Source organism: Delphinapterus leucas, chromosome 11, assembly GCF_059928025.1.
Source record: "Delphinapterus leucas isolate spDelLeu-1000000601 "Yukka" chromosome 11, BTC_Dleu_Yukka2, whole genome shotgun sequence".
NCBI lineage: Eukaryota > Metazoa > Chordata > Mammalia > Artiodactyla > Monodontidae > Delphinapterus > Delphinapterus leucas.
Genome location: NC_143139.1, coordinates 78,263,757 through 78,289,456, shown reverse-complemented (window position 1 = coordinate 78,289,456; position 25,700 = coordinate 78,263,757). Strand labels below are relative to the sequence as shown.

Sequence of the window (25,700 nt, the reverse complement as noted above, 5' to 3'; positions counted from 1 at the left end):
AAATTAACTCCCTTTCCAAATTCTGAATCTAATGCATAGAACTTAAAACATGGAATTTTAGTATAATGAGAAAGTTGAGGGAAAAAAAATTTGTTTTCATCTAATTTGATCATTTCTTTTCATTCAGTAATTATATTTTTCATTTCTAAAATTTCTATTTAGTTTTTTTTTTTCTAAATTCATCTGTTCCTTTTTTATCTCGTCTCATTCTCTTCCATCCTTCACATCTTTGAACAGTTTATTTCTTGGGCTGGGAAGCTGCCATTTGTTGTGCCTGCTAACTCTCTTCTGTGGCTCTTTCTTCATTTGGTTTATGATATTTGACTCTGTGCTACCTTTACCGGCGGTTATTTTCCATGAGAGTCCTGCATTTCCTAGGTAATCTCTATGAGACAGTTTTGGTTTTGCCTCTGCTCCAGCTCTGTGATGTCAGGATCAGTTTCAAGGTTAATTTCCCAGGGTTTCTGCATTTCACTGTCAGTGCCAGTTTGGACCCCGCAACTGCCAATAGCATTGATCTGAAGAAACTGATTCCCTTGGGTTTTACTCTTTTTTCCATCCAGGGCAGGCAGCAGTTTCCTTGCTAGTCCCCAGAGACCACTGTGGAATCCCAAGCTAGGGGACAGTTTCATTCTGGATCAGAGAAACAAAGAAGACTGGACTGGGATCCTACCCTACTGTGTACCAATTATATCAGAGCATCAAATTTGCCCTCTCTGCCGGGTCACTTTCATTAGCATATAATACATCATCGCTGCTCCCATCTCAAGAAAATTTGTCTTGACCCTACTTCTACCAGCTGCTGACATCCTATTCCTCTACTCCCCTTTACTGTAAAACTCCTCAAAAGAATCATCTTTACTTGCAGGTTCCAATTTCTCTCCTCCCATTTTCTCATAAAACCGCTCTAAATATGCTCTTTCCCCCACTGCCTTCTAAAATTACTCCTGCCGAGGTCCCCAGTGACCTCCATGTTGCTAAATCAATCCAATGGTCAATTCTCTATTCTCATCTCAGTCTATCTGGAGCTTTTGGCAGAGTCATCACTCCATTCTCCCTGATACACTTTCTTCACTTGGCTTTCAGGATTTCATAATCTCCTGGTTTTCATATATTTACTGGTCATTTCTTCTCAGCCTCCTCTGCTGGTTCCTCATTTTCTCCCCAGTCTCCAACCAAACCCAACCCTCAGTCCTTGGTCCTTCTCTTTCTTTCATCTACTCACATTCCCTAAGGAATCTCATTCATTATAAAAGCTTGAAATACTATCTATATTCTAAAGACTCCAAGAATATTTGACATTTTCAATTGCACCTCCAAGGGACATAGTCTAAACGCGTCCAGAATCTAAATTTAGATCTTCCCCCTAAATAAGCTGCACCGCCGCAATCTTCCCCACTGTGGTTAGGGACAACTTCTTTTGTAACTCCTCTCTTTTTCTCACCACTCTACAGCCAATCCATCAGCAAATTCTAATGGCTCTACTTTCAAAATATACCCAGAATCCGACTTATCACTACCTCTAGTGCTACGGCCCTGATCAGAGCCACTAACATATTTCTTCTTACTATAGCAGTTTCCCCAGCTGATCTCCCTGCTTTCAAACCCTTTCCCTCTTACAGTCAATTCTCAACCTAAAAACCAGGGTTATATCCCTTTGAAGTGAAAATCAGGTGATGTCATTCCTCTGCTTGAAACAATACAATGACTCCTTACTTCCCTCAGAGTAAAAGCAGAAGTCTTCACCCTGGCCAGAAGGTCCTATATAATCTGCCTCCCCCATCAAGGATGACCTCTTTGAACATCTCTCTTAAAACTCTCGCTCGCTCCATTCTAGCCACAAGAGACCCCGTGCTGTCCCTCAAACATGTATCAGGCATGTTCCCATGGCCTGCAACACTCCATCTACAGGTATTTGCATGGGCCCCCATGTTTATTAGTTCACATGTCACCTCATCAATAAAGCCTACCCGGACCACCCAAAATTTGGTTCAGATGTCAAGATTGATGCCATACACATCAAGGGAGTGTGAAAAGGTTGATTACTCCCATAGTGAAACTATCCAGGAAGAGCAGGGCAGCCTCCCAAACAGGTTGAAAATGTCTTGAGAGAAAAGAGAAAGGAGACTGGCTGGGCTTTATAGTAGTTAATGGGCGGCGCTGGGGTAAGGGTTCCCGCGTGTGGGCCAGGTCGGTGTGATTTAAACATCCCACCAGCACCAAAGGAGGGGGCAACTAGGCTTTCCTCTCTGCTTGTCCAGGTGTGGGGCAGAGGGGACGGGGGTGGCGGAGCTTGAAAGCAGTCAGTTAACGAACATCTAAACGGAGTCATTCTCTTTATTACAACTGCACAGTTTTAACAGGATAACCCCTCCTCCACCCCCTGCCTCTACCCCTGATATTCTCCATAACACTTATTTTTGGCCACACTATATAATTTACTTACTTGTTAGGTTTACAGTTTATTGTCAGCCTGTTTATTATCTATTAGAATATAAACTCCATGAGGGTAAGATTTTTGTCAATATTGTTATATATTTTGTGTATACTGTATATATCAGTGTTAGGATACAGAACTTAGGACCATGCCTAGAATATCGTAGGTGCCCCCAAATTACTTGTTGAATGAATTACTTAATGGTAAGATAAGAAATCTGCTCATTATTCAAAGAATCACTACTGAAAGTGTTCTCACAACAGAGGTGTTTATAATAAATGATAGGGAAGTTCTTGAAAGTATATTTCTATATTATTCAATACTAAAAAATCACTGAGAAGTATTTTTAACTATGCAAGTGTTTATATGTCTATGAGCTTATGAATACAGAAACTATATTCTATTCATCTTTGTCTCCTTGGTGCCTAGATCAGAGCCCAACAGTGAGGCAGTTAGCAGATACTGGTCACTATATATGAATGAATCAATGAACAAATGAAAAGAAAGATCTGACATTAGCAACTGCTTCACATTTTAAAAATGAGCCACCTACAATAGTTTATTAAGTGGTTGAGCACAGCATAGTTCGGGAGATGTTACTTTTTCAAAATAGAGCTTGTTTTTAATGTTTTTATCGGTTGTCTAGGGAGAAAACACCCCATAGGTGTTATTTGTAAAAAAGCTATAAGGAATTTAGGTTCTGCCTTTTAAAAATAAATTATTAATTAAAAAGGAGAACTCTGTGACTTTGTTTATGTTTCACATAAAACATCCTAGCTATATGCTTTAATAAACCAATTAATTTGTTGAGAATTATAGTTTTAAATGTAGTAATGTGTGAAAACTCTCCTGAATAATAAAAAGCAAGTCTGTTCTATTAATCTAGGAGTTTATAAAACTTACATAAAATTTAGGTATATTTTAACAAATTAGAGCGAGGAAGAAACTGTGATGCCGAGACTCGCCTGTATGCTGCCCGGTGTCTCTGCAGGGCGACTGCAGCCAGCTGCAGCCTGACCTCCACCACAATCTCTAGCTCGCCAGCCGAACACTGAGAGAGGTTCTTATGGCCTGGATGCTCCATCTCTGACACAAGGAAGTTGAGCCTGTCTTCAGCTTCTGTCAGTAAAATTGACTAAAGAAAGAACAACGCACAATCACCCAAGTTCAGAAATAATACAAATCATGTCTCATTCTTATTCATCAAATATTTCTCATGTACTGAAAAGTAACAATGAATGGAAGACCTAAAAGTAAATCTGAACAAAATCATCAGAGAAGAGAGCTCAGTGAACAGGAAAAAGACAACAGGGAATGAAAAGGGAAGTAACGGCAAGAGTAAGTGTGTAGCAGACCTACTAGATCATGGACTTGAGGATATAGGGAGGGGAAAGGGTAAGCTGTGACAAAGTGAGAGAGTGGCATGGACATATATACACTACCAAACGTAAAATAGATAGCTAGTGGGAAGTAGCCGCATAGCACAGGGAGATCAGCTAGGTGGTTTGTGACCACCTAGAGGGGTGGGATAGGGAGGGAGACGCAAGAGGGAAGAGATATGGGAACATATGTATAACTGATTCACTTTGTTATAAAGCAGAAACTAACACGCCATTGTAAAGCAATTATACTCCAATAAAGATGTTAAAAAAAAAAAAAAGAGTAAGTGTGTAGGGCAGTGACCCTTTATTGCATGCACAGCCAGTGCCCATACTTGCTTATTCATAGTAGCTGTGTCCTAGAAAGTTGCTGCAAACACTGAGTCAGCTAATACTGAAGCATTGCTCCTAGGGAAATACAGGGATAGGTTCCTACGAGCCTCTGGTCACACCATTTTTGTCAGCTGATCAGTATATAACCTTGTTTAATGTGTGTTTATGTTTAAAGACACATTATTGAATATACAGTGTAGATTCATTAACCTTGAACTCACAGCCAATAACTCTACAACTCATGCCTGATTGAAGTTGTCTAACACACATATTTTCTCCAAAAGGCACATCACAGCCTCCTTGCACTTAGGATTACTAGACAGCTCTTCAGCACTATGCATTAGGGGCCATTTCAAATAGTGAAAAGATCAACAAAAGACCCCACAAAAATGCAAAAAGCTTGGCAATAAATGAGAAGGACACTTGTTTACAGTATGAAAGTGGAAAGAAAAAGTCAGCATTGCCTTGTTCAGCTCAGCTGGGAATGTGCATATCAGGCAACTCAAAGTTTTCTATGCTCTGTGCCTGTCCCCAAATGACCACCAAAGAGCAAAGAGTATTGATTTGGGAGTTACAATTAAATTTTAGCAGATAAGCAAGTTAGCCAATACTGAATCTGTGAATAATGAGGATCAACTGTATTTCTAATTAAACTATGGTAACCTAACTGGTAGTGTAAAGATAATGAGATTTTACAGTTGACAATCAATACTAAATAGCAATAGCAATACTAAATAGGAACATGGCAAAAAAGAAAGGGACCAACCAATCTTTCAAGGAACAGGTCTCTAAAACCTTGTTTGTATAGAGCAGTAAATACTATGTAAGGACTAGGGTAATTTAGTATAATGGTTAAGAACGTGATCTGTATTTTATTAGTTGTATGGCATTAGTGAATTTCTTACTGTCTAAGCCTCAGTCTATTCATGGTTCAGCACAATACAGTTCAAAAATGATTAATATGTACATCACAGAGTTGTGAGAACTAAATAATCATGCAAAGTGCATGTCACATAGTAGGCACTGAATAAATGGTACTGTTGTTGTTCCTGTTGTTGTCACTATTATTATTAGGAAACACCAAACAGGGCATGGAATGCTCAAATCCCATCAGATAATAAATCTTATTCCCCGCGGAAACTTAATCAAGTTAAAAGGTCAAAGTCTGACACCTCTCGGCATCTGCTTTTCTCATGGGGAGTAGACTCCATCCCCGGCCCCAACCCATGCTTAGGCAAGAAAAACTACGTGAGTAAGCACAGTCCTGAAAGTTGACCTGTCCAGGGCCTAACAGTGGGCTTTCCGGTAACGGATTCACTATGATTTGAAAATTCTTTTAAACTTACCTTTAGTGTGCTAAGTGCGAAGTCCTCTTTCATTTGTGTAAGCTGACAAAGTAAGCCTCCCTCATCCTTTAAACACACCTCTATAAGACACAACATTTTGGAAGAACTAAGGATATCTGTGGTTAGCTTAAATATTAATTCTAATTTACAAAACTCATCATTAGTTGGGAAATTTAATGTTTAAAAACGACCACAATGATAATTAGAAACACACTGCTCTATCCAATGGTCCCTCAATATCAGACATTAGAAGACAGGCTGATTCTTAAATTCTGAAAGGATCTTTTGGGTGCCTGGTGATGCCATTCAAGTTATAGGCTACTGATATAAAATAGCGGTTCCTCACCTGGGATCCCAGGACCCCTTAAGGTCCTCAAAGGATTGGGTTGGCCAGGAAGTTCGTTCAGGTTTTTCGTAAGCTGTTAGGAAAAACCCGAACGAATTTTTTGGCCAGCCCAATATTTTGGGTCTTCCAGGTATTTATAATATCTTGATAAGATCTCCTTGGAAGTGTCAGTTTTGCTGATATGCTCCAAAACCTCTCTGGAAGTGTCAGTCCATGCCCCTCACTCTGAGAGCAGACAGTGAGTGAGGCCGTCTGGAACAGCGCAAACTACAGTCCTCAAATATCTCAAAATTCCTACCCACAATCCAAAGCTGGCCCTCATTCTGAGCGAGGGAGCATTGAGAGAATTTAGATCACAAACTTTGCCTGCTATAGTAAGCCTGGCTTCTAGACTACAGGAGGGAGAAAAACTACAAGTCATCATTTGACTAGGAATTCATGCACAAATTACCCACCTAAAGAGAGTAAGTTTGTCAAGTGGAAGAGGGAGTCCAGAATAACATGGAACTGAACACTCCTGACTTCCTCCCTTCTTCCAACTTCAATTTGCCTGGCTCTTCTCCTAAATTAGGAGACTCTGGAGCTAGTGGGTCAGCTGAGTATGAGGGAGGGCCCAGAAGAAAGATCTGGGACTAGGTCTTCTCCCCTAAGGGAAAGTGAGAGACAGGCAAGGATAGAAACAGAGGAACGCTAGGATCATACCAGAACATGAGAAATCCTGGCAAGAGGTTGATCCACCTCTTTCTCCTGCTCTCTCTGCCTCCTGAGTGACCCCCACCCCTGCGTGGTCCTCCCATGTTGTAGCATGCCCCTCCCTCTTGGGAGCTGTAAATAACAAACTCTGTTTTCAATGGCAGCCATCTCCTGATCTGTTGGCCTCACCACACCTGAATAATAATAAAACTTACACTTTAAAACAGAGGCCAATATTATTCTGATACCAAAACTAGACAAAGACACCGTAAGAAAACTACACAATACATGTTATGAACATGGATGCAAAAATCTTCAACAAAATCCTAGCAAACAATCCAGCAACATATAAAAAGAATTATACACCATGACCAAGTGGGATTTATCCCAAGAAAGCAAGGTTGGTTAAACACTCAAAAATCAACTAATATAATACATGCCTACAGATAGAATAAAAAACAAAAACCATATAATCATCTTAACAGACACAGGAAAAGCGTTTAATAAAATCCAACACCTTTTCATGATAAAATCACTCAACAACCTAGGAATAGAAGAGAAATTCTTCTAGCTGATAAAGGACATCTATGAAAAACCCACAGTTAACATCATACTTAGTGGTTAAAAAAAAAAACTATTTTTAGGGCCACATTAATTCATTTGAAAAACATGTATATAGTTTTATATGTATATACGGGCCATAAATCCCATCCATGGGTATCTTATCCTATAGAAATATACACTATAGTATGGATATGTAGTGCTTCCACACTGTTCCCTAGAAACAAAGTGAACGCACAACAGGGGAATGGCTGAATAAACCATGGGCTGTTCACGGCATAAAACACCACACAGCCGGTTTAGGGGACCAAAGCAAATCAGCTGACTTGGAGTGGCTTAGCAAAGTTTTTTACATAAGAAATGCAAGAGGCAGAAAAATGTAAAATACATCATTTCTTAAATAAAAGACAAATCCTATGTTGTATGTGCAGCTGACCCTTGATCAACATGGGGGTTAGGGACACTGACCCTCCATGCCGGTGAAAATCCATGTATAATTTATCGTTGGCGCTTGGTATAGACGGTCCTCTGTATCCACAGTGCAGCATCTGCAGATTCAACCAACCACAGACTGTGCAGTACTGTAATATTCACTATTGAGAAACACTGGTGTATAAACAGACCTGTGCAATTCAAGCCTGTGTTGTTCAAGGGTCAACTGTATATAATGTAAGAAAGTGGACAAATATGCAGATATATTGGTGGATGTGGATAGGCAGGTACCTAGACATAAGCACATATGTGTGTCGTTAAGTGAGCTTAGAGAAAACCATGAAAGAATATCTACTAGAATGTTCATATGGATTATTGGGGGTAGAGTGGGGGATAGGTGGGGAAAGGGAATAGAAAGAGAAATAAGCAAAAAAAAAATAGAACAAAAGATTACCTTTCAAGTTTGGGAGGTTTGGTCTGTTTTTCTCATTAGTAAGTCCATGGCAGACTGGTTTCATTTTGTGTTCTGGGACACAATTTATTGTTGCAGCCACATTTACTAAAAAGTATGCTTTAACAAAGGCAAACTTATTTAAGAGATGTTGCTGACCGACTGTAACCAGAATTAGAGGCAAGCCTTTGCTTATTAAATCATCAAGTGCCTAAAAAAAATTTTTAAAAGAGACAAAGTAGTAAAATACTGTTTTCAGATATTATTAGCTTCAGTCCCCTTCTGCAGTCCTCATTTGGTGCAGGGTGGAGGAATTCAGGGATAGACAAGAGGGAACATAATCGGCAGGTCCGTTGAGAGAGGCGTCACAACGATGCCAGCAGGTCCACAGTGCTCCTGCCATTTCCCACCAGTTGGTTACCTGCCCGATGAGGCCAGCCCTGCCACACAGAGAGAGTGAGCCCAGTGCCGACAGCGAGGAGGGGACACCTTATCAAAATGGAGCAACTGACAAAGCTTATCAGCCATGCGTGCTGGCCGCTCTGCTTTAGCTCGAGTAAATTAGAGCTCGCAGGATGGGAAAAAGGGGAAGGACGGGAGGATAAGCAAACCCCTTCCCAACTTAGGATCTGTGTCAGTCATGAGAATCCCCACCTTGAGGACTCCCTCAACTTCCTGGTCCCCTCCCTTGCATGCACACTTCCTTGGCAATCATGCTAAGTGGCACCACTTTAAGTCCCTGACCAAACCTCAGTGCCACCTGGTCATCATCCTGCATTTTCCCAGTCCATTCACTCTTGCTGTCTCCTAGACAACCATTTCATGCTCTTCTTGTTTCTAAATTCTAACACTTTCTCCCCGATGCCCCTCCCAGCTAGTAACCTTGCTTCCTATACTTAAATGAGAAAACTGAAGCAGTGAGAGTAGTGTCCACAGACCTCACAGCTCCACCCCTCCCACCTATCCAAGCATCTGCCTCACTGCCCTGCCTTCCTTCCTGCTTCCTAAGGCTGGTGCCACCACTTAGGCCATCAGTCCTGTCCCCACTGGCATACTCAGCCATTCTCTCCTACATCATAAGTGTTCCCTTTCTAACAAATACCATATGATATCACTTACATGTGGAATCTAACGTATGACACAAATGAACTTATCTATGAAACAGAAACAGACTCACAGACACAGAGAACAGACTTGTGGTTGCCAAGGGGAGAAGGTGGGGGAGGGATGCACTGGGAGTTTGGGGTGAGCAGACATAAACTATTACATATGGAATGGATAAACAACAAAGTCCTATTGTATAGCACAGAGAACTAAATTCAGTATCCTATGATAAACCATAATGTAAAAGAATATGAAAAAGAATGTATGTATATACATATGTATAACTGAATCATTTTGCTGTACAGCAGAAATTAACACAAAATTGTAAATCACCTATACTTCAGTTAAAAAAAAAGTTCCCTTTCTACAGAGACATTCCCATCAGCACACAGCCATGCTGTCTTCACCTCCATTTTAAAAACCAAAAACTCTCTATACCCTGACTTCCCCCTCCAGTTACTACCCTAATTCTCACTTCCCCTAACAGCAACAACCTACAAGGTTGTCAATATTCCAATCTCTCTCCTTTCACTGGCTTTTAAACCTACTCCATCCTTACACTGAAACCCTTTGGTCAAGGTCACCAACGGCCTACACTTGGCTAAATCTAATGGTTAATTCTCAGTCTTCGTATGCCATGTTACTTTAATCTAAGACACCATTATTTTACATGCCAATTAAACTTTCACATGCCCACAATTGTAAAATGCATTCTGATTGCAGAGCTATTAAATGTTTTTAAAAATTCATGTTTAAGACCTCGTGAATTATGGTAGTGCATTTCTCAGCAAAATTTGACACTATTAATCATTCCCTCTTCTGAAAATGCTTCTTCTCTTGGCTTTCAAGCCACCACACTCCCTTGGTTTCTTTCCTATTACATCCACTACTCCTTTTCCGTCTTCTTTGCTGGTTCCTCCTCTTTTCCTATACCTCTAAATATTGGAGTGTCCCAGGGCTCCATCCTCTTCCAACCCCTCATTCTCTCCCCTTCGATGATCTTAATCAGGCTCATGGTTTTAATCTCATCTAAATGCTGATTAAATCCCAAGTTTTTGTCTCTAGCTCCAACTTCTCTTCTAACTCAAGACTCATATAATCAACTTCTGACTCAATTCTTCCACTTGGATGTCTAACAGATATCTCAAACTCAACCTGTCCAAAACTGTATTCCTAGTCTCCCACACAAACACAAACACACACACACATAGTATAAGCTCTATGAGGACTGAGAATCTGTCTGTATTATTGGTTAACTGATGTGTTTGATTGACAGTACCTGCCACACAGTAGACTCAATGGATTAGCTAAAGTGATCCCTTTAAAACACAAGTAGATCAGGCCACACCTCTGCCCTAAACCCTCCAGTGGCTCCTCCTTTTGTTCAGAGTAGGAGTGTAGGTGACAAAAGCCCTACAAGGCCCTTCTCCATCTGAGCACCCCACCACCATCTACCCTGTTACCTCTCTGACCTTATCTCCAACTGCTCTCCCATCATTCACACAACTCTAGCCACATTGGCCAAGATGTCCCTCACTAAGCTAGGCAATCCTGCCCCAGGGCCTTTGCACTCACTGTAGCCTGTTCTTAGATTATTCTTTCTCCAGATTTCATGGGACTTGCACCTTTACCTGCTTCAGGTCTGTTCACCAGTGTCACCTCAGTGAGGACTAAGCTGATTGTCCCATTCAAAAGTACAACCCCAGTCTAGCCCCATGTTCCCAATCCCCTTTATGAGCTGCTGGGTTCATTTTCCCCTACAGCATGGTTCACCTCCTAACATACTATATAATTTACTCATTTATAACATGTACATATATATGTTTATTACTAGTCTTTCCCACTAAAATATAAGCTCCCTGAGGGCTTAGAATTTGTTTTGTTGATTAACTGATGTATTTATCTGACAGCACAAGAAGAGTACCTTGCACACAATAGGCTCTTATTAAATATTTGTTGAATTAATATAAAAGGCAGATGCTGGGGCTATGTATTCTATAAAAAAAAAAAAAGAAATTATTTGCCTTACATGAACTAAAAAAAGAAAACCCTCATTGTTTGGGAGAGTATGAGGCAATGCTCGCAGTGGGGAGATCTGTTGCTGTTGTTCATTCTCCTTCCTTAAGCCCTTCTAAAGGGTGGAAAGCAATACCTGCCAAACAGCCAGACATGGAGCAACTCTGAGCCTGACCTGGTAACAAATGATCGTACTAAGGAAATGGTTGACATTCTCCATCTAGAAAAGAAACTTCAGACTTGTTGGGGGCGGGGTGTGTGTGTAGGAGAAGGTTTCTCTTTTCTAGCCACAGCAAACAGTGATTTAATGAGCCCTAACAATTACACACAAACTCTTGAGGATCAAAAGAAGATTAATTAGTAATGCTATCCAACACTCCTTCCTCTCCCTCTGTACAGAAAATATGAAGTGTAATCTGAAGCGTCTTAAGCAGACCAACAGTTCTGTTTTAATTAATTAGCTAATAGAAATCGGTTTTCCATTATACAGTACTGTCAGTCTCTTTTTGTTTAAAAAAAAAAAAAAAAGATCAGACAAACATTCCTTTTATACCCAAGACCACTTTTATAACCAAAACCAAAAGAAGTGTTTTTAGGATGCCCTGGCATTTATGACTGGAAAGAAATAAATATTCCGAAGCATCCCAAGGTCTCAGAACACTAAAATGAAAGATGAATATGTATTTGTATCTTCCTAATACCAGTTCTTTCATTCCAGGCAACTTGCTTATAAATTAAAACAAATTTTAAGGCAAAAACAATGAATCATCTGAAGCATAATTAAAAGTGAAGTTTGTGGAATAAAATTAACAATAATAGAAAAGTAATAAGATTACATTTAATAAAAGGTAGATAAATTCCTACCAAAATTATGGAGGAAAAAAATAAAGCAATTTTGAGGAAATGTCTCTCAAAGTTATTTCATAAAAATTAATACTTTACTTAGTGAAACAGAATGCTGTTTCTGAGCATTTAAAAAAACCAAAAACTATGCGTACCTGTCTATATGCATTAACTATCACCCGCCTGCGTGAACCCCTTGCCCCTCTGTAACCCCCTTAACAACGGTTGCCCTACCACCCTTCCACTCCAACACTTCCTAGTGGACAAACTGCTGGGACTCTAAGATTTTTTTAATGACTTCATAAAATTTAAATGCTTTTAGGTCACCAAAAGTTTAAAACCCAATCATTCCATTAATGACAAGAATAAACCTATTGGGATGGGCAGTCTGGTCCTCTCTTTGTAAAAAAATAGTGGGGAAATCGGAGGAATTGCTTATAAAAATGTCATATGAAAACCTTCCTTTAGCTAATGCTATGATGGTAATCATAATGTAATACATAAACGTTATCAAATCAATGCATTGTACACCTTAAACTTACACAATGTTATACGTCAGTTATACCCTCCAAAAAAATTGAAAAAGAGAGAAAAAAAAAGAAAACCTTCCATACATTGGCTGAGAGGCAGTCTCAGACTGGGGCAATGGATCCGAGTAAAAGCAGTATCGAACAGGTGGGCTATCACAAAATCCTTTACTGATGATCAAAGTTATTCGGTAACTAAGATAGATATTAGATGCTTGGCATGGCTAGATAAACAAACTGAATATGCGTGTGTAACTGAAAATTGAGGAGCAGTGACTGATATTTGCTCCATCTGAAAACCAGATCAGTTTGGGTCTGACCGTATCTCTGGCCTCAATATTTGGAGATCAGACTCCACTGCCAGACATAGAAGAGCATATTACACAGCAGATATTCAAAAACAAAGATTATACATACCAAAAAGATTGAAATGACTCAAAAATTATGCACACTAAATATCCAGTATTTATAAAATATCATTATCCTTACCTGCATATTTTCTTTACTAGTAAGAGGTTTTCCCGAGTCAAATGATTGAAATAGCTGCCAATATACAAAATGTTAACATTAGAAACAAGAGTATTGAGTGCTCCTTTAGACGAAACTGTTAATGTGTTCTAAAACTATCTTAAATATAATTTTTATTATAAAAGTAATCCATGCTCTAGTCAGAAAAGACAAGTATAGTATAAAGAAGAAAGCAAAAATCAACATCTTTAGGTTGTCAATGTTAATATCTAGGTGTCTTTACTACCAATTTCTTTTTGATGTATTTTAAAATTTTCTATATGTATTTGGATTCCTTTTCACTAAATGTTACATCATAATTATTTTCCCACACCATTAAGTTATTTGTAAACCTCATCTAATAGCTCAGTAACGTTCTATCCTATGAATGTAGCATAATAACTTAACCTCTCTCCTATTGTTAGACATCTAAGAAGACCACTTCTCATCCTCACCCCACCATTCAGCCCTGGTTTAAATAATATTGGTGACTATTTTGCTGGTATTTCTGATTATCACCTTTGGATAGATTCCTGGAAGCAGAAGTGCTGGGTCATAAGATAAGACTATATTGAGAAAATTGAAAAGGGGTAGCTCAATCTACCTTCCACCCATGTTCTATGAAAATGCCAGGATTACTGCACTTTCAATAGCATTGCGTATTAGCACTTAAAAATGTTTTTGCCAGTTTGAGGTAAATTGTATTACTCTTCACAATGATGCTTTTTGTGGTTCTTCCCTTGTTTGTGAATTACCTGTTAATATGTTTGGCTCTAAATATAATACTGCATTAGAAAACATTCAATTCATTCGTCACAGAACATTGTTGTATCGTTATGAGGGTGCATCCCTTCTGGTACAGCTGCCTTTTTTTTTTTTTTCTTTTTTTCCATACGCGGGCCTCTCACTGCTGTGGCCTCTCCCGTTGCGGAGCACAGGCTCCAGACGCGCAGGCTCAGCAGCCATGGCTCCCGGGCCCAGCTGCTCCGCGGCATGTGGGATCTTCCCGGACCGGGGCACGAACCCACATCCCCTGCATCGGCAGGCGGACTCTCAACCACTGCGCCACCAGGGAAGCCCACAGCTGCCCTTTTTAAAAGGTGCCCATTCTTAGATGTCAATACTAATACCACATCCACATCCTCTTGGTCACCTGTAAGTCACCAGCATCTTCCATGAACAGGCCACTCATATGTGCGTGGTATCCTACTTCAAGCACCTGTACGTCTTTGACTGAGGGCATTCTGTGGCCACAGGAGAGTTTCAGGAGAGGCTGAAAGTGCAGGGAGGAACCCCTACGAATGAGGGGCAAGAGACAGTCTCTCTGCAGGCCCCACCTGCCTGTGGTGGGGATCTCATTAATGCTCTGTGGTTTTCCTCGTCTCCCTGTCTGACTTTCCCACTCACTCACTGTTCTTCCTGGAATCATCTCTCAAACACACTAATTGTTCCCAAATCTTTGTCTCAGGATCTGCTGTTGAGGAACCCCTAAATCAAGACATCACATATTGCTCTTATTGGAAGAAAGTGCTGGTGAGTGTTTAAAAACATTTTTTTTTTTGAAGATATTCTTTATTTCCTTTAACACATTGAAAAGTGAGTAACTGAATCCAGGGAGAGACCTTTGGTGATAAAATTTGAAGAGAGTTAATGATGGGACTTTAGATTTGGTGATGAGAGCAGAATCGAAATATGAGTATATTAAAAAAAAAAATAGAATTTTTTAAAAAGTCCGTGAAAAGTTCAATCATAGGGCTTCGCTGGTGGCGCAGTGGTTGAGAGTCCGCCTGCCGATGCAGGGAACACGGGTTCGTGCCCCCGTCCGGGAAGATCCCACATGCCACGGAGCGGCTAGGCCCGTGAGCCATGGCCACTGAGCCTGCGCATCCAGAGCCTGTGCTCCGCAACGGGAGAGGCCACAACAGTGAGAGGCCCGTGTACCGCAAAAAAAAAAAAAAAAAAAAAAAAGTTCAATCATTATCTGTAAGACTTTTCCAGTAACTGCTTTACAACTGAAATTTAATTCATTAATCCTGTCTTTAAATAACTAGCCTGCAGCCTAATAACGTTGGCACCTATTTTAATTTTAAACCCTGAACGCACTTCCTCTTTTAATTACACTTTTTAAATTCCCAACTGAAGCTGGAAAAGCTGCAAATTAACTTTGAGAACACAAAATTTGAAGTCATAATCCATCGGGAAACAATTCGCCCACACTTTTGTCTTACGAAAACTAGTTAATAAAAAATGAAGTTTGGAATTTATCTGTAAAAATGAGTTGCAGACCACTTGTCTATTTGTTTTGGTGAAAGCAGTAACCATTGAAAACTCTCTTGTTTCCTATTCTACCCAACGGGTTTCCCTTTCCTTCTTGTCTTCCGGACCCTAAATGTGGAGGGCCCCAAGTTTCAGTCCTCTGCCTTCTACTTTTCATTATCTGCCTTGGTCCCCAGCTGCTCTCCCCCAGTCCCATGACTTTAAATTTCTGTCGATGCTCCCAAATTTACCTGCAGCTTCAAACTCTCCCCTGAATTCCAGAACATATACTCTCTACACCTACCTAGGCTGTATCTCCACCTGCTTGTCCACTAGGAATCTCACACTTAACACGCTCTACCCCTGCCTTGGGGCAGCGGGACTCCCCATCTCTGTCAATGAAAACTCTTTGCTACCTGCTGCTCACGTTGAACACTCTGTAGTCAGGTCTGACTTCTTTCTCTTACATCCCACGTCTCAACCATCATTAGCAAATGCTGTCAGCTCTACCTTTGCCATATGCCCAGAATTCTACCACTTTTCACTCCTCCCACCACTGTTACCCCGACCACTGTCACATCTCACTCAGGTCACTGGCAAAGGCCTTCTCCCTGGTCTCCCCATTTATACCCAAGCTCATCCACAGCCCATTCCCCAAATAGCAACAAAGCGGTTCTTTGAAATTTACTTCCTGTCCCATCACTCCTCTGTTCAAGGCTCTACAAGGCTTCCCATCTCATTTAGAGTAAAGGCCAGTCCTCCCCCAGCCCTGGGTGGTCCGACATGACCTGGCTCCTGGGTCCTGCCCCTCTCCTCCTCCTCTCCTCCTCCTCTCTAATCCACCCTCACGCGGCCTTCCTGGTTTTCCTCAACCACATCTTACAGGCCTTTGCCCTTGCACTGCCTCCTATTTGGAAGGTTGTTCCCTCAAATCTTTCACTCCCTTATTAGAGAGACTTCCCAAACCACCCTCAACAGAACAGCTACCCACCGCTCTGGTCACTTCCTGTCCCCTCAACTCAGCTTGATTGTCCATCAGAGCATGTCACCCTCTGACATGTAGTTCTGTGCTTAATGTGTTTATTATTTGTCTTCCTCACTGGACTGTCCAATAGTAACATGCCTCCAGGAAGGCAATAACTCCATTTATCTTTCTACTGCTCTATTCCCATGTCTGGAATAGTGCCTGTATTCAGTCAGCACTCAATAAATATTTTTAAATGAATTAAAATATAATTTAAATAACAAAATGCAAACTATTTTACAACAGAGAAAGGCTGTTGCTTGAGAAGCAAGCAAGAAAATACTACTAATTTAACCCAGGTAACAAGATGAAATAGTTTGTGCTATAGAAAATGAACCAAAAAACATGACTGACTCCCACATAGACAGCTAGAGAGATGAATATACAGTCATCCCTTGGTAACTGTGAGGGATTGGTTTCAGGATTCCCCACCCCCCATACCAAAATCTGCAATGCTCAAGTCCCTCATATAAAATGGCACAGTATTTGCAGATAACTTAGGCGCATCCTCCCATATACTTTAAATCATTTCTAGATTACTTATAATGCCTAATACAATGTAAATGGTACGTAAATAACTGCTAGCATGCAAATTTAAGTTTTGCCTTTTGGAATTCTCTGGAATTTTTTTCCAAATATTTTCAATCCATGGTTGGTTGAAGCCACTGACGTGGAACCCACGGATACAAAGGGTCCACTGTAGATGTACAGACATACACACACGTATCCGATCGTCTACTGAACGTCCCTCTTAGGATTTTCTGTAGATAACTTAACCTCATTACGATAAATTATAACACTGTAGCAGTCATATTGAGAAAAAAGCAGCAACATTTTAGGGGTATACATTGAAGTAATGTATGCATTATATGTAAATATGTCTGCCTATGCAAGCAGTTTTCAAGACATAACTATTCCGCAGTTTCTTTTAGGTCCTCTGAATTTGAATCCCACCAGCATGTATCATGTCTGCCAGTCTCACTCCTCACACATATGGTCTCTCCCAGGGAACTGACTTGTTGCTTCCTCCTATTTCCTTTATTGCTGGCCCTTGGATGAGGGTCCAAGCATCTGCCCCAAGCAAGATCACCCAGGGATTCCCAGATCACCACAAAAACCAAAGCAGAGGACAATAGGAGCTCACTCTGATTTAAATATAAAGGTCAGAATTCATTTTCAAGGATGCTTCAATCATGCAATTTACAAATACAAATTAAGCAAGCCAGGCAGAACTCTCTCCCAAAGTCAAAAAAGACTAGACAAAATAGAGGAACATTCTCTCCTCACAAAAATCAGAAGAAATGTGAACACATGCTTAACACTTTGGTATAAATTATATAAATCAAAATATTCAAATAAAACATGAAGAGAGACCATTTTGACTAAGACTATTAACTAGAAATTATAAGCTCAGACCCAAAAGTCTAAGAGATAGTGGCTGATCAGTGTGTCTACTGAGACTGTCCATGACAACACAAAGTCAAAATTCCACAGTAAAAACCTGCTGCAAGACCACACTCCCCTCTCCGTCATGACACCCACCCTTCTTCCATTTCAGACAAAGTAAACCTTGTGTATGTCTGATGTTAGCTCTAATCCACCTTAACAAAGAGGTCTGCAGTACCAGAGACTTGTAAATACCCTTTTGTGGAAGCATTCCCTAGATTTTAGGAATGTAGCCTTCAAAAGGACCTTCAAAAGGTTAAAAATGGCTTTGAATCGAATTGGCAGGTTTACCTTCATTCTTCCAGTAGCTTTACAGCCAGCGGGTACTGAAGAAGGCATGTTTTTTCCATAAAAAATCTGGGATATCTCATGAAAGGCTTCGGAAAAGAATCCTAAATCTATAAGGACTTCTATCTTTAAAGAAAAGAAAACAAAGAGATTCTAAATTAAACCATTTGTTTTACTCACAAAATTAAAATTTTAGAGAAAAATCATCAACTTGCCGAGATCCAAAATTTCTGCTTCGTATTGGTAACGCGTTATAAGTTAATGTCTAGACAACACAGTGGTAGAGATGCATGTGTCTGTGTGTAAGCCAGTTCACGTGTGCAGGGAACCAAGAAGCTAGTAAATCACATCAAGCGACTTTTCAGAACAATGGCCGTTCATGAGATGTGGCTTTTACTTTATCAGACGCAAACACATTTTCAAAAATAGGATAGACACAGAAGAGTTTTAAAAAATTGAACTCATCCTTTTGTTCCCATGGTCAAGTATGGTTTAAAAGAAAGACAAAACAAAAACGCTCCTGATTTCTCTAACACTCTGAGGAATGTCAAACAAACCAGGAGATGAATTCCACAATGCATCAACCGTTCATTTCCTTATCCACAATGAATGGACACTGTAGATTTTACAGACATGTATTTAACAACATTAGTCAATTGGTAACTATATATTGTAGATGGCTTATTTTGAATATAATCCAGCAAGACTTTCAATTAGGAAATTACAAGAAGAAATCAAATCATCAAATGCACGCGTTCATTCAGCAGGTATATTGAGCTCCTCTTCTGCACCAAGCCCTCTTGGAAGTTACCTCCATTGGGATATACGGTTAGCTAAATTTAAGTGATACATGAAGATATACACAGTATGAAAAGAGATAAAAGGTACTGACAAAATACTATTATTGAAACTGTGGTTAGGAGGGACTTCTCTGAGGAGAAAACCTTCAAGAGAAGGTTTGGGAATGATATGATGGAGGGAGACGTGAAAACTGCTGAGGGGACCTTGACTACAAAGGTCACATGGTGGCAGGAGCAATCCTGGGGTCTTGGTGTGTTCAGGGAACAGCCTGTTTGGCAGGAGCTTAGGGAGAGAGGAGAAGAGGGTTGGGAGGTAGGTGCGAATGGTGGCCTGTAGACCAGAGTGGAGACTTGGGATTTGATTCTTTGCATGATAAGTGATTGGAGAGTTTTGAACAGGGCAGGGCCTGTACCTTACTTATGTTTTGAAAACGTCTAGCGACTTTACAGAGAACAGAGATGGGTAAATTGTGGAAGTAGGGAGTGAAGTACAAACTTGGATGAAGATGATATATATCTAAAACACAGAAAAAGAAAATCCAATTTATCCTCAACATTATACTCATCTTACTCTCTCTTTTCCTTCAACTACTATCTTAGGAATCTCAAGAGTGTGCCAATTTTAAAGAAATAAAAAGAAGGTAAGTTAGAAGGAAACAGGATGTGACAACATAAAAATAAAACATAAGAAGTCAGGAGAATATTTTTACTGATGAAGAGAAAACAGCTCGTCTACTGAGTTGCATACTTTGGCTCTTGCCTAAGACACCTTGGGCTCTAATCTCCCTGGTGCCATATAATATCAAAGTAGGCATTAGGGAGTCGTTGGAGCTCTTTGCCCCTTGGAGGAAACATTTCCCCATATCTGTGTAACGTTAGTTTCCTCTGGGCTTGACTGTGAGATTGCTGTACATGGACCACCTGTTCAGGCTACCTCTGGTTCAGTTTATCGAACCAATCTGACCATATGAAAAAGCCGTGGTGATAATAATGGACATGTATTTTCAGAAACAATGAACACTGTGAACACAAACAAGCCAGATGGGAAAAAGAACTTCTCATAAATCAACCCTTCAGTCATACAAATACAGAACCATCAGTACCCTTCCCAGGAATGCCAGATATGTTGAGAGTAATAAATCTTTCAGGATGCTGGCAGTTCTAAAGTGAAGCCAGACCAGTTGATCATAAAGAGGTCTTAAAGCTTCCCCTGGAAGACGCTAGTGCAACTGTAGAGACTTAACAGTGTGATCTACTGCTCTTCGATTTGTCAGAAAGCATCATTGTTTGCTATTTCCTGATTACGACTTTTCTCTCTTCCCACTAACTGACCCCAGTTTAGTTCGGGAAGGTCAGGCAAACTCTGCCTATGGGGGCTATCATTCCTTCCTCTGTATGATGCATTAATTGCCCATTTTCAGTGGTTCTGCCAACACTCTAGTTGCATTTCCAGTCCTACTATGCTGATAAGATCCCAGTCCCATCTCACTCTGTTCCTGACACACCTACCAGATATATCGGATCACGTCCTTCTCCTGATCAAAACTGTCATGAATTCCCCCTCCCAACCCAAGGCTAGAGAAGACAGTCCATAGTTCTTCACTGACTTTTAAGCTACTCTAGTACAAAAACAGTTGCCAAGTGCTAACAATCAATAAGAAATACTCATTTAATCAAAAACTTCACTCCAGATTCTTTCAGTGCTTCTCTGGACTGCCTTCTGACATGTTACTAGTTGTCACTGCAACCCGTCCATGCTTCTTGCCTCCTGTGACATCAGAATAAAACTGTGACACAATTCTGACACCACAACCTCCTCCTTTCTCTCACTGCTCAGCCTCCGTATTACACCTCGGCTTGGAATTCAAGACTGGGCCCCTGGTCTCCTCCACATCACGGACCTCTGGTGTCCTCATGTCATCTACTCCAAACTGCCTGATCAAGACCTCCACTCCAGTCTAACCCAACCATCTCTGCCCCCTAAACAAGTCAATACTTCCTCACCTCTACACCTTTCACACTACTGTCTGCTAAGAATGCTCCCTTCTTCCCCTCTCCTACTCAGTTAGTTCTGTCTTTTTCAAGCTGAAATCTTATCTACTTGGTTGAAACCTAGAGACCCAGAGCCATTTTCCCCTCTTTCAAACTCCTGGAAATAGTGTTCGTCACACTCGTTTGGAAATGATCAAGTGGGAGGTACACACATTATTCTCTTGTGTGTATGTCCCATCTCTCTTCCCTATTTTCACTTCTTTACAAAAGCAAAGACCATGGGTTACATTTCTTTGATTAGAGTTACTAACACGGTGCCTTTATATAGGAGATACTTGATAAATGTTGTTTCAAAGATAAAACAATAAACATTTACCAAGTATCTTCTCGGTGAGTTCCCACCAAACACCAAGGAGAGTGTGGACAGTAGACACTTGATATATGTCTAAAGATTTTAAATCCAATTCAACAATTAATTACTGAATATCAAGTATATAAATTTATTACTCAAGACACTATAGGGAACCAAAAGATGCAAAAGAGACAGGCCTTAGCCTCGAGAATTTTGCAGTCTTGAAGAGAGCACTGTTTTAAAAACAGAGAAAAGTTGTATGCAGCTTTTTAAAAACTGTTATTAGAATTCAAAAGCCAGAGAACTGTTAAGAGTTCAGTAACTCAGAAAGGGTGAACCAGAATTCATGGCTGATTACAAATTATTTATTCCCAGGTTAAAATGTATTATCTTAAGAGCATCACAATTCCTGTTAGGGAAGGTGTTATCTTTATTTAGAAAGAGAATGCAATGGACAATTTGGGTCTGAAAATAAGGCCCACAGGCAGGGTCTTGATGGAGAGAGCAGTTCAAAGGGCAGTCTTATTTTCCCTTATTAGAAAATGTGAAGGATCGGGGAAGAAGGGTATTTCCAAAAAAAGGAGAAGGAGGGCTAAGCTAGGGGAGTGTGGGAGCCCACTCACCCGCAATTGCAAGAGCCAATCAGGCACATCTTGTCGAAGCCCCACATTCAGTAACGCCCAGTTGGTAGGCTGAAGTCAGCTGCAGTGGGAGTATTTATACCATGGAAATTGCAAATGTTACAAATCAAAGCTTTTTTTTAGAGTGAGTTGTAAAATATTTACCAGCACACGGCTGACGAAGCCATGGGATAGGAGGCAAAAGAGTGGGATAACGGGCAAGAAATATTTTAAACTCAGAGATGCTAAATATTCTAAGTTGCTGGTTTTGCCTCAACTAAAATTTCCTTATGTTCCCAATTTTCAGTAAAGTCCAATATAGAAATAAACACCTTGGGTGGATGTAGTGTGTGTGTTTACATGTGTGTGTGTGTGTGTGTGTGTGTGTGTGTGTAAAATATGGAATAGGGTTGAATTCCATATTAGAGATGAAGAAGTGCAGAACAGGGAGCAAATTTGCTGGCTGCTGAAAGGATCCATGTACAAAACAAATTCAATGACAGTGGGAGCCTGCGACCATGGGTGATCGGGAAAAGGGGCAGAGAAAACAAGATGCTTGATGTTCCCCACTCCACATGGGGTTCAAGCCAACTGCACACAAATCTTGAAAGCAGAGAGCCTCCTGACCTCTGGGTTACAGAATTAATTGTAATTTAGTGCCTGTGCGTTTTATCACCTCAACTGCCTGTGCAATAAAAAAAAACCTCCTGTATACCATGATATACACAAAGATCCTTAGCAAAACAACTCCCAGAAACTTCGGAAAATGACTCATTAGTCTCCATGAGGAAACCAATCTTTCAGAAATGGTGATTTCTAGGCTGAATGGTGTCAGGTGAGCCTTGTTACCAGGGGTAGCTGTTCCTCACTTTACTGTGGCCCAAGAATAAAATGATCTAAGCCTTTCTACATGGCTCTTTCTCATACTTTATTAAAATGTTGGGCAAGTTTTTTTTAATATCAGTACAACACCATATATTATTATCACCTTATGATGATAATAATAAAAAAGTAATTCACGACAGTATCTTTAATAGTTCAAGAATATCAAATGTCTTAAAAAGCTTGAAACATACCTTGAGGATTCTTGCTTCTAGATTTCTGACTAGGTCTTGGCAAATTCCAGAAACAAAATATTGGTACAATGCAAGAAGAGGCAGAATCTACCAACAGAAAAACACTCTGTTTTGAAACGTATTTTATCAAGTTAATAACCTAATAATACAACTTAGCCAAATACTGATGTAAGAGATGTTATGCAAAATTGTGATTGATTTTTCCATATTAGAAGACTGTACTGTTTGGTATAAGTGAAATGATCTGCCTAACATATGTTTCATAATTTTATCAGAATTTTAAAGTGCTATCAGTGACTTAACAGTTCCAAGGAGATGTTACTTGATACCCAAAACCTAGGTTTCACATTTCCTTAAGCATGGAAAAATAAAAATCCAGTTAATCATCTTCCTTGAAAAAAAATTATTTCAACATATACGTATGAATTACTGAGGCCTGTGGAAACATTCTAGCAAATGAGCTACCAAATAAATGCAAAATTTAAAGCAAAGGAACTCACATCCATGTCCCCTAATAGCTTCTACTTATTCGTCTCAATGTCAGCTATTTGTCTTCAACTGGAATAGCTCCATCATCAAAAAATATTTACAACAGGCCTGTTATATGTCAGACACTGCTGAATGAGAAAAAAATCTAAGTCCTTGCCTTCATAGAGCATATATTCTACTGATTAAAACGCAAGCTTACTCTTCATATAACATTTTTATTTTCCTAAAATTAACCCCAAGGTTCAAGTCTTCTTGGAGTCCCATGGATATATGTGAAAGCTTACAGACTATCAATTTTTCAATTGACCAAACCAGTATCCAGCTAAAGGCAGGTGCTGAGGGACAGTTTTGCCTAGACTTCTGAACAGCTCCTGATCTCAACTTAAAACTGAAGCTCAGTCCCTACAACTGGGTCCTGCTCCATCAAAGGCAGATGGAGCAAGAAGGGGCACTGGGATCCTTATTATTTAGCAAACTATTTCCCATGATCCCACAGCAATGGGTCCCCTAGCAAATTTTATATGTTACAGCTGTCTCCTTAGCCACTGGGCTCCTTCTGGAAGGTAGTGTAATAGAAAATGGAAACTGTTTACATCTTGCAAGTTTAGCTAAGGAATCTCATTGTCAGTCAACTGGCGGCTGCTAACAGCAACAGCTTTTGAAAAGGACTAAAACTGGTCTTAAATGATTTGAGACATAACACAATACATTCTTCTACAATGGTGCTCTACAAACATAACACAATACTTTTTTCTGTAATTAATGCAGCACAAAACGAGTTGGCTATTACCTTTGAGATTGTTTCTTTTCTTTAGTGACAAATAAAAACATACCATTTTATTGCTGCCAATTGCTCAATTATTCAGAAAAATGTTCTCAATTTCTTAAGCTTCAGAGAAAAAAGTCTCATTTCTTTTCCAGGGCAGGGATATGTATTATATATGAATATGACTAGGCAGCTAAAAGTTACTCAGGGGATAAAAACTATTTTCTAAATCCAGAAATGAATCCCCTTAACAAGAGAGGAGCACCATTTTGCTATTCTTTTCTAATAAACAGTTTTTTGCCAAATCTGCCAAGTGTTAAAAGCATGTATCAACCTCTTCACTTTAACACATGACGTTATAATTTAACAACTAATATCACGGGGTAGTAAATCTTTTCAAGATAAGGAGAGAGTGAACTTAGAACAAGAGAAAACAATACATGAGAAAAAAGAAAGTAAGTATGAAAATTATAGAGGAAAGGGAAAGCAGCAGAAAAAGAGAAAGAACATATATTAACAAGCAAACACAGGGGAAAAGAGATACAGAGGTAGAGGAAATAGCACAGAGGAAGAAAAAAGGACAAATACGATAAAGGAGGAAAATATAAAATAACCAACAGAACACCCTAATTTATGTTTAAAATGCAGTCAACTTCAAATTTATGAGATACATACTGTGGTTTATTTCCCTAAAGGAAAAGAGAGTTGTATTTGGGTTTTTTTTTAATTTCCTAGGATATTAAGAAGTGTCTGTCTTTAATTTCACAGTCAGAATCTGTTTTTCACTTAGATGTGCCCTTAACACAGAAAAGACAAGACACAAAGATAAATTTATCTCAATAAAGAAATACTCCCAGGGTTTCGATATTGATATGACCTGCATGACTTAATGCAGTGAAGTTATAAGTGCACTAGATTCCTGTGTTTGAGACCAGGGCAACATTCTAGTCAATTTCACCAAATGTCTTCTAAAAAAGGTAAAATAAAAGAACAAAATCAAATAGGCATGGCTATTGTACCCAAAAGGCAATGCAAACAGTGATGTCAAAAGAAAGAATATTAATTAATATGTTTCATCTTGAAGTACAGATCTGAATCCCGAAAATAGAGTTTAAAAGTTAAATAGGAACTGACCAAAACTACATTATTAAAACTTGAAAAGTATAAGGTAAATGGGGTAAGATACCACAGTGAATTAAGATTTGTCGATTTTACAAATCACTTACTATTAGATTTTGCTTAGCAAAGTGCAGTTCGCGGATTACGTAATACAGACTTGCAACTACAGAGCAGATGTCAGCCCGGTATCTGTCCGAGAAGAGCTCGATGCCGGGAAGAAGCTGAGTGATTTCATACTGAGCATAGCAACGTTCAGCTTTAGGGTGTAGAAGTGTGGTTCTAAGCAAACCCTGTAAATGAAAAAGGTGAAATGAAGAGCTGGAACTTGCATCTGCAACAACGAGAGAGAATGATAAGTACACGTATTACTTCCCAAAGTGCTTTGCGTATGCCTAGCACACTGTATCCTGCAATAAATGATACTTATCAATATCCTCATGACTATAGGTTCCAAATGCTTTTACCACTCAAGATGGGCCTTTTAAATTCCATGGTAG

The 25,700-nt window shown here is 39.7% G+C and overlaps 1 protein-coding gene across 1 annotated transcript in view; it reads right to left on the bottom strand.

Annotated features, from left to right (window-relative positions):
• The window catches only part of CFAP54 (cilia and flagella associated protein 54), a 296,739-nt gene that overhangs the window by 100,408 nt on the left and 170,631 nt on the right, over window positions 1-25,700 (bottom strand). The window contains exons 45-51 of the mRNA XM_022562388.3: window positions 25,311-25,493; window positions 22,830-22,916; window positions 17,993-18,115; window positions 12,958-13,011; window positions 7,982-8,189; window positions 5,496-5,575; window positions 3,403-3,572 (exon numbers count right to left, since the gene is read on the bottom strand). Coding sequence (XP_022418096.3) covers window positions 3,403-3,572; window positions 5,496-5,575; window positions 7,982-8,189; window positions 12,958-13,011; window positions 17,993-18,115; window positions 22,830-22,916; window positions 25,311-25,493 — 905 coding nt within the window. The remainder of the gene's footprint in view (window positions 1-3,402; window positions 3,573-5,495; window positions 5,576-7,981; window positions 8,190-12,957; window positions 13,012-17,992; window positions 18,116-22,829; window positions 22,917-25,310; window positions 25,494-25,700) is intronic.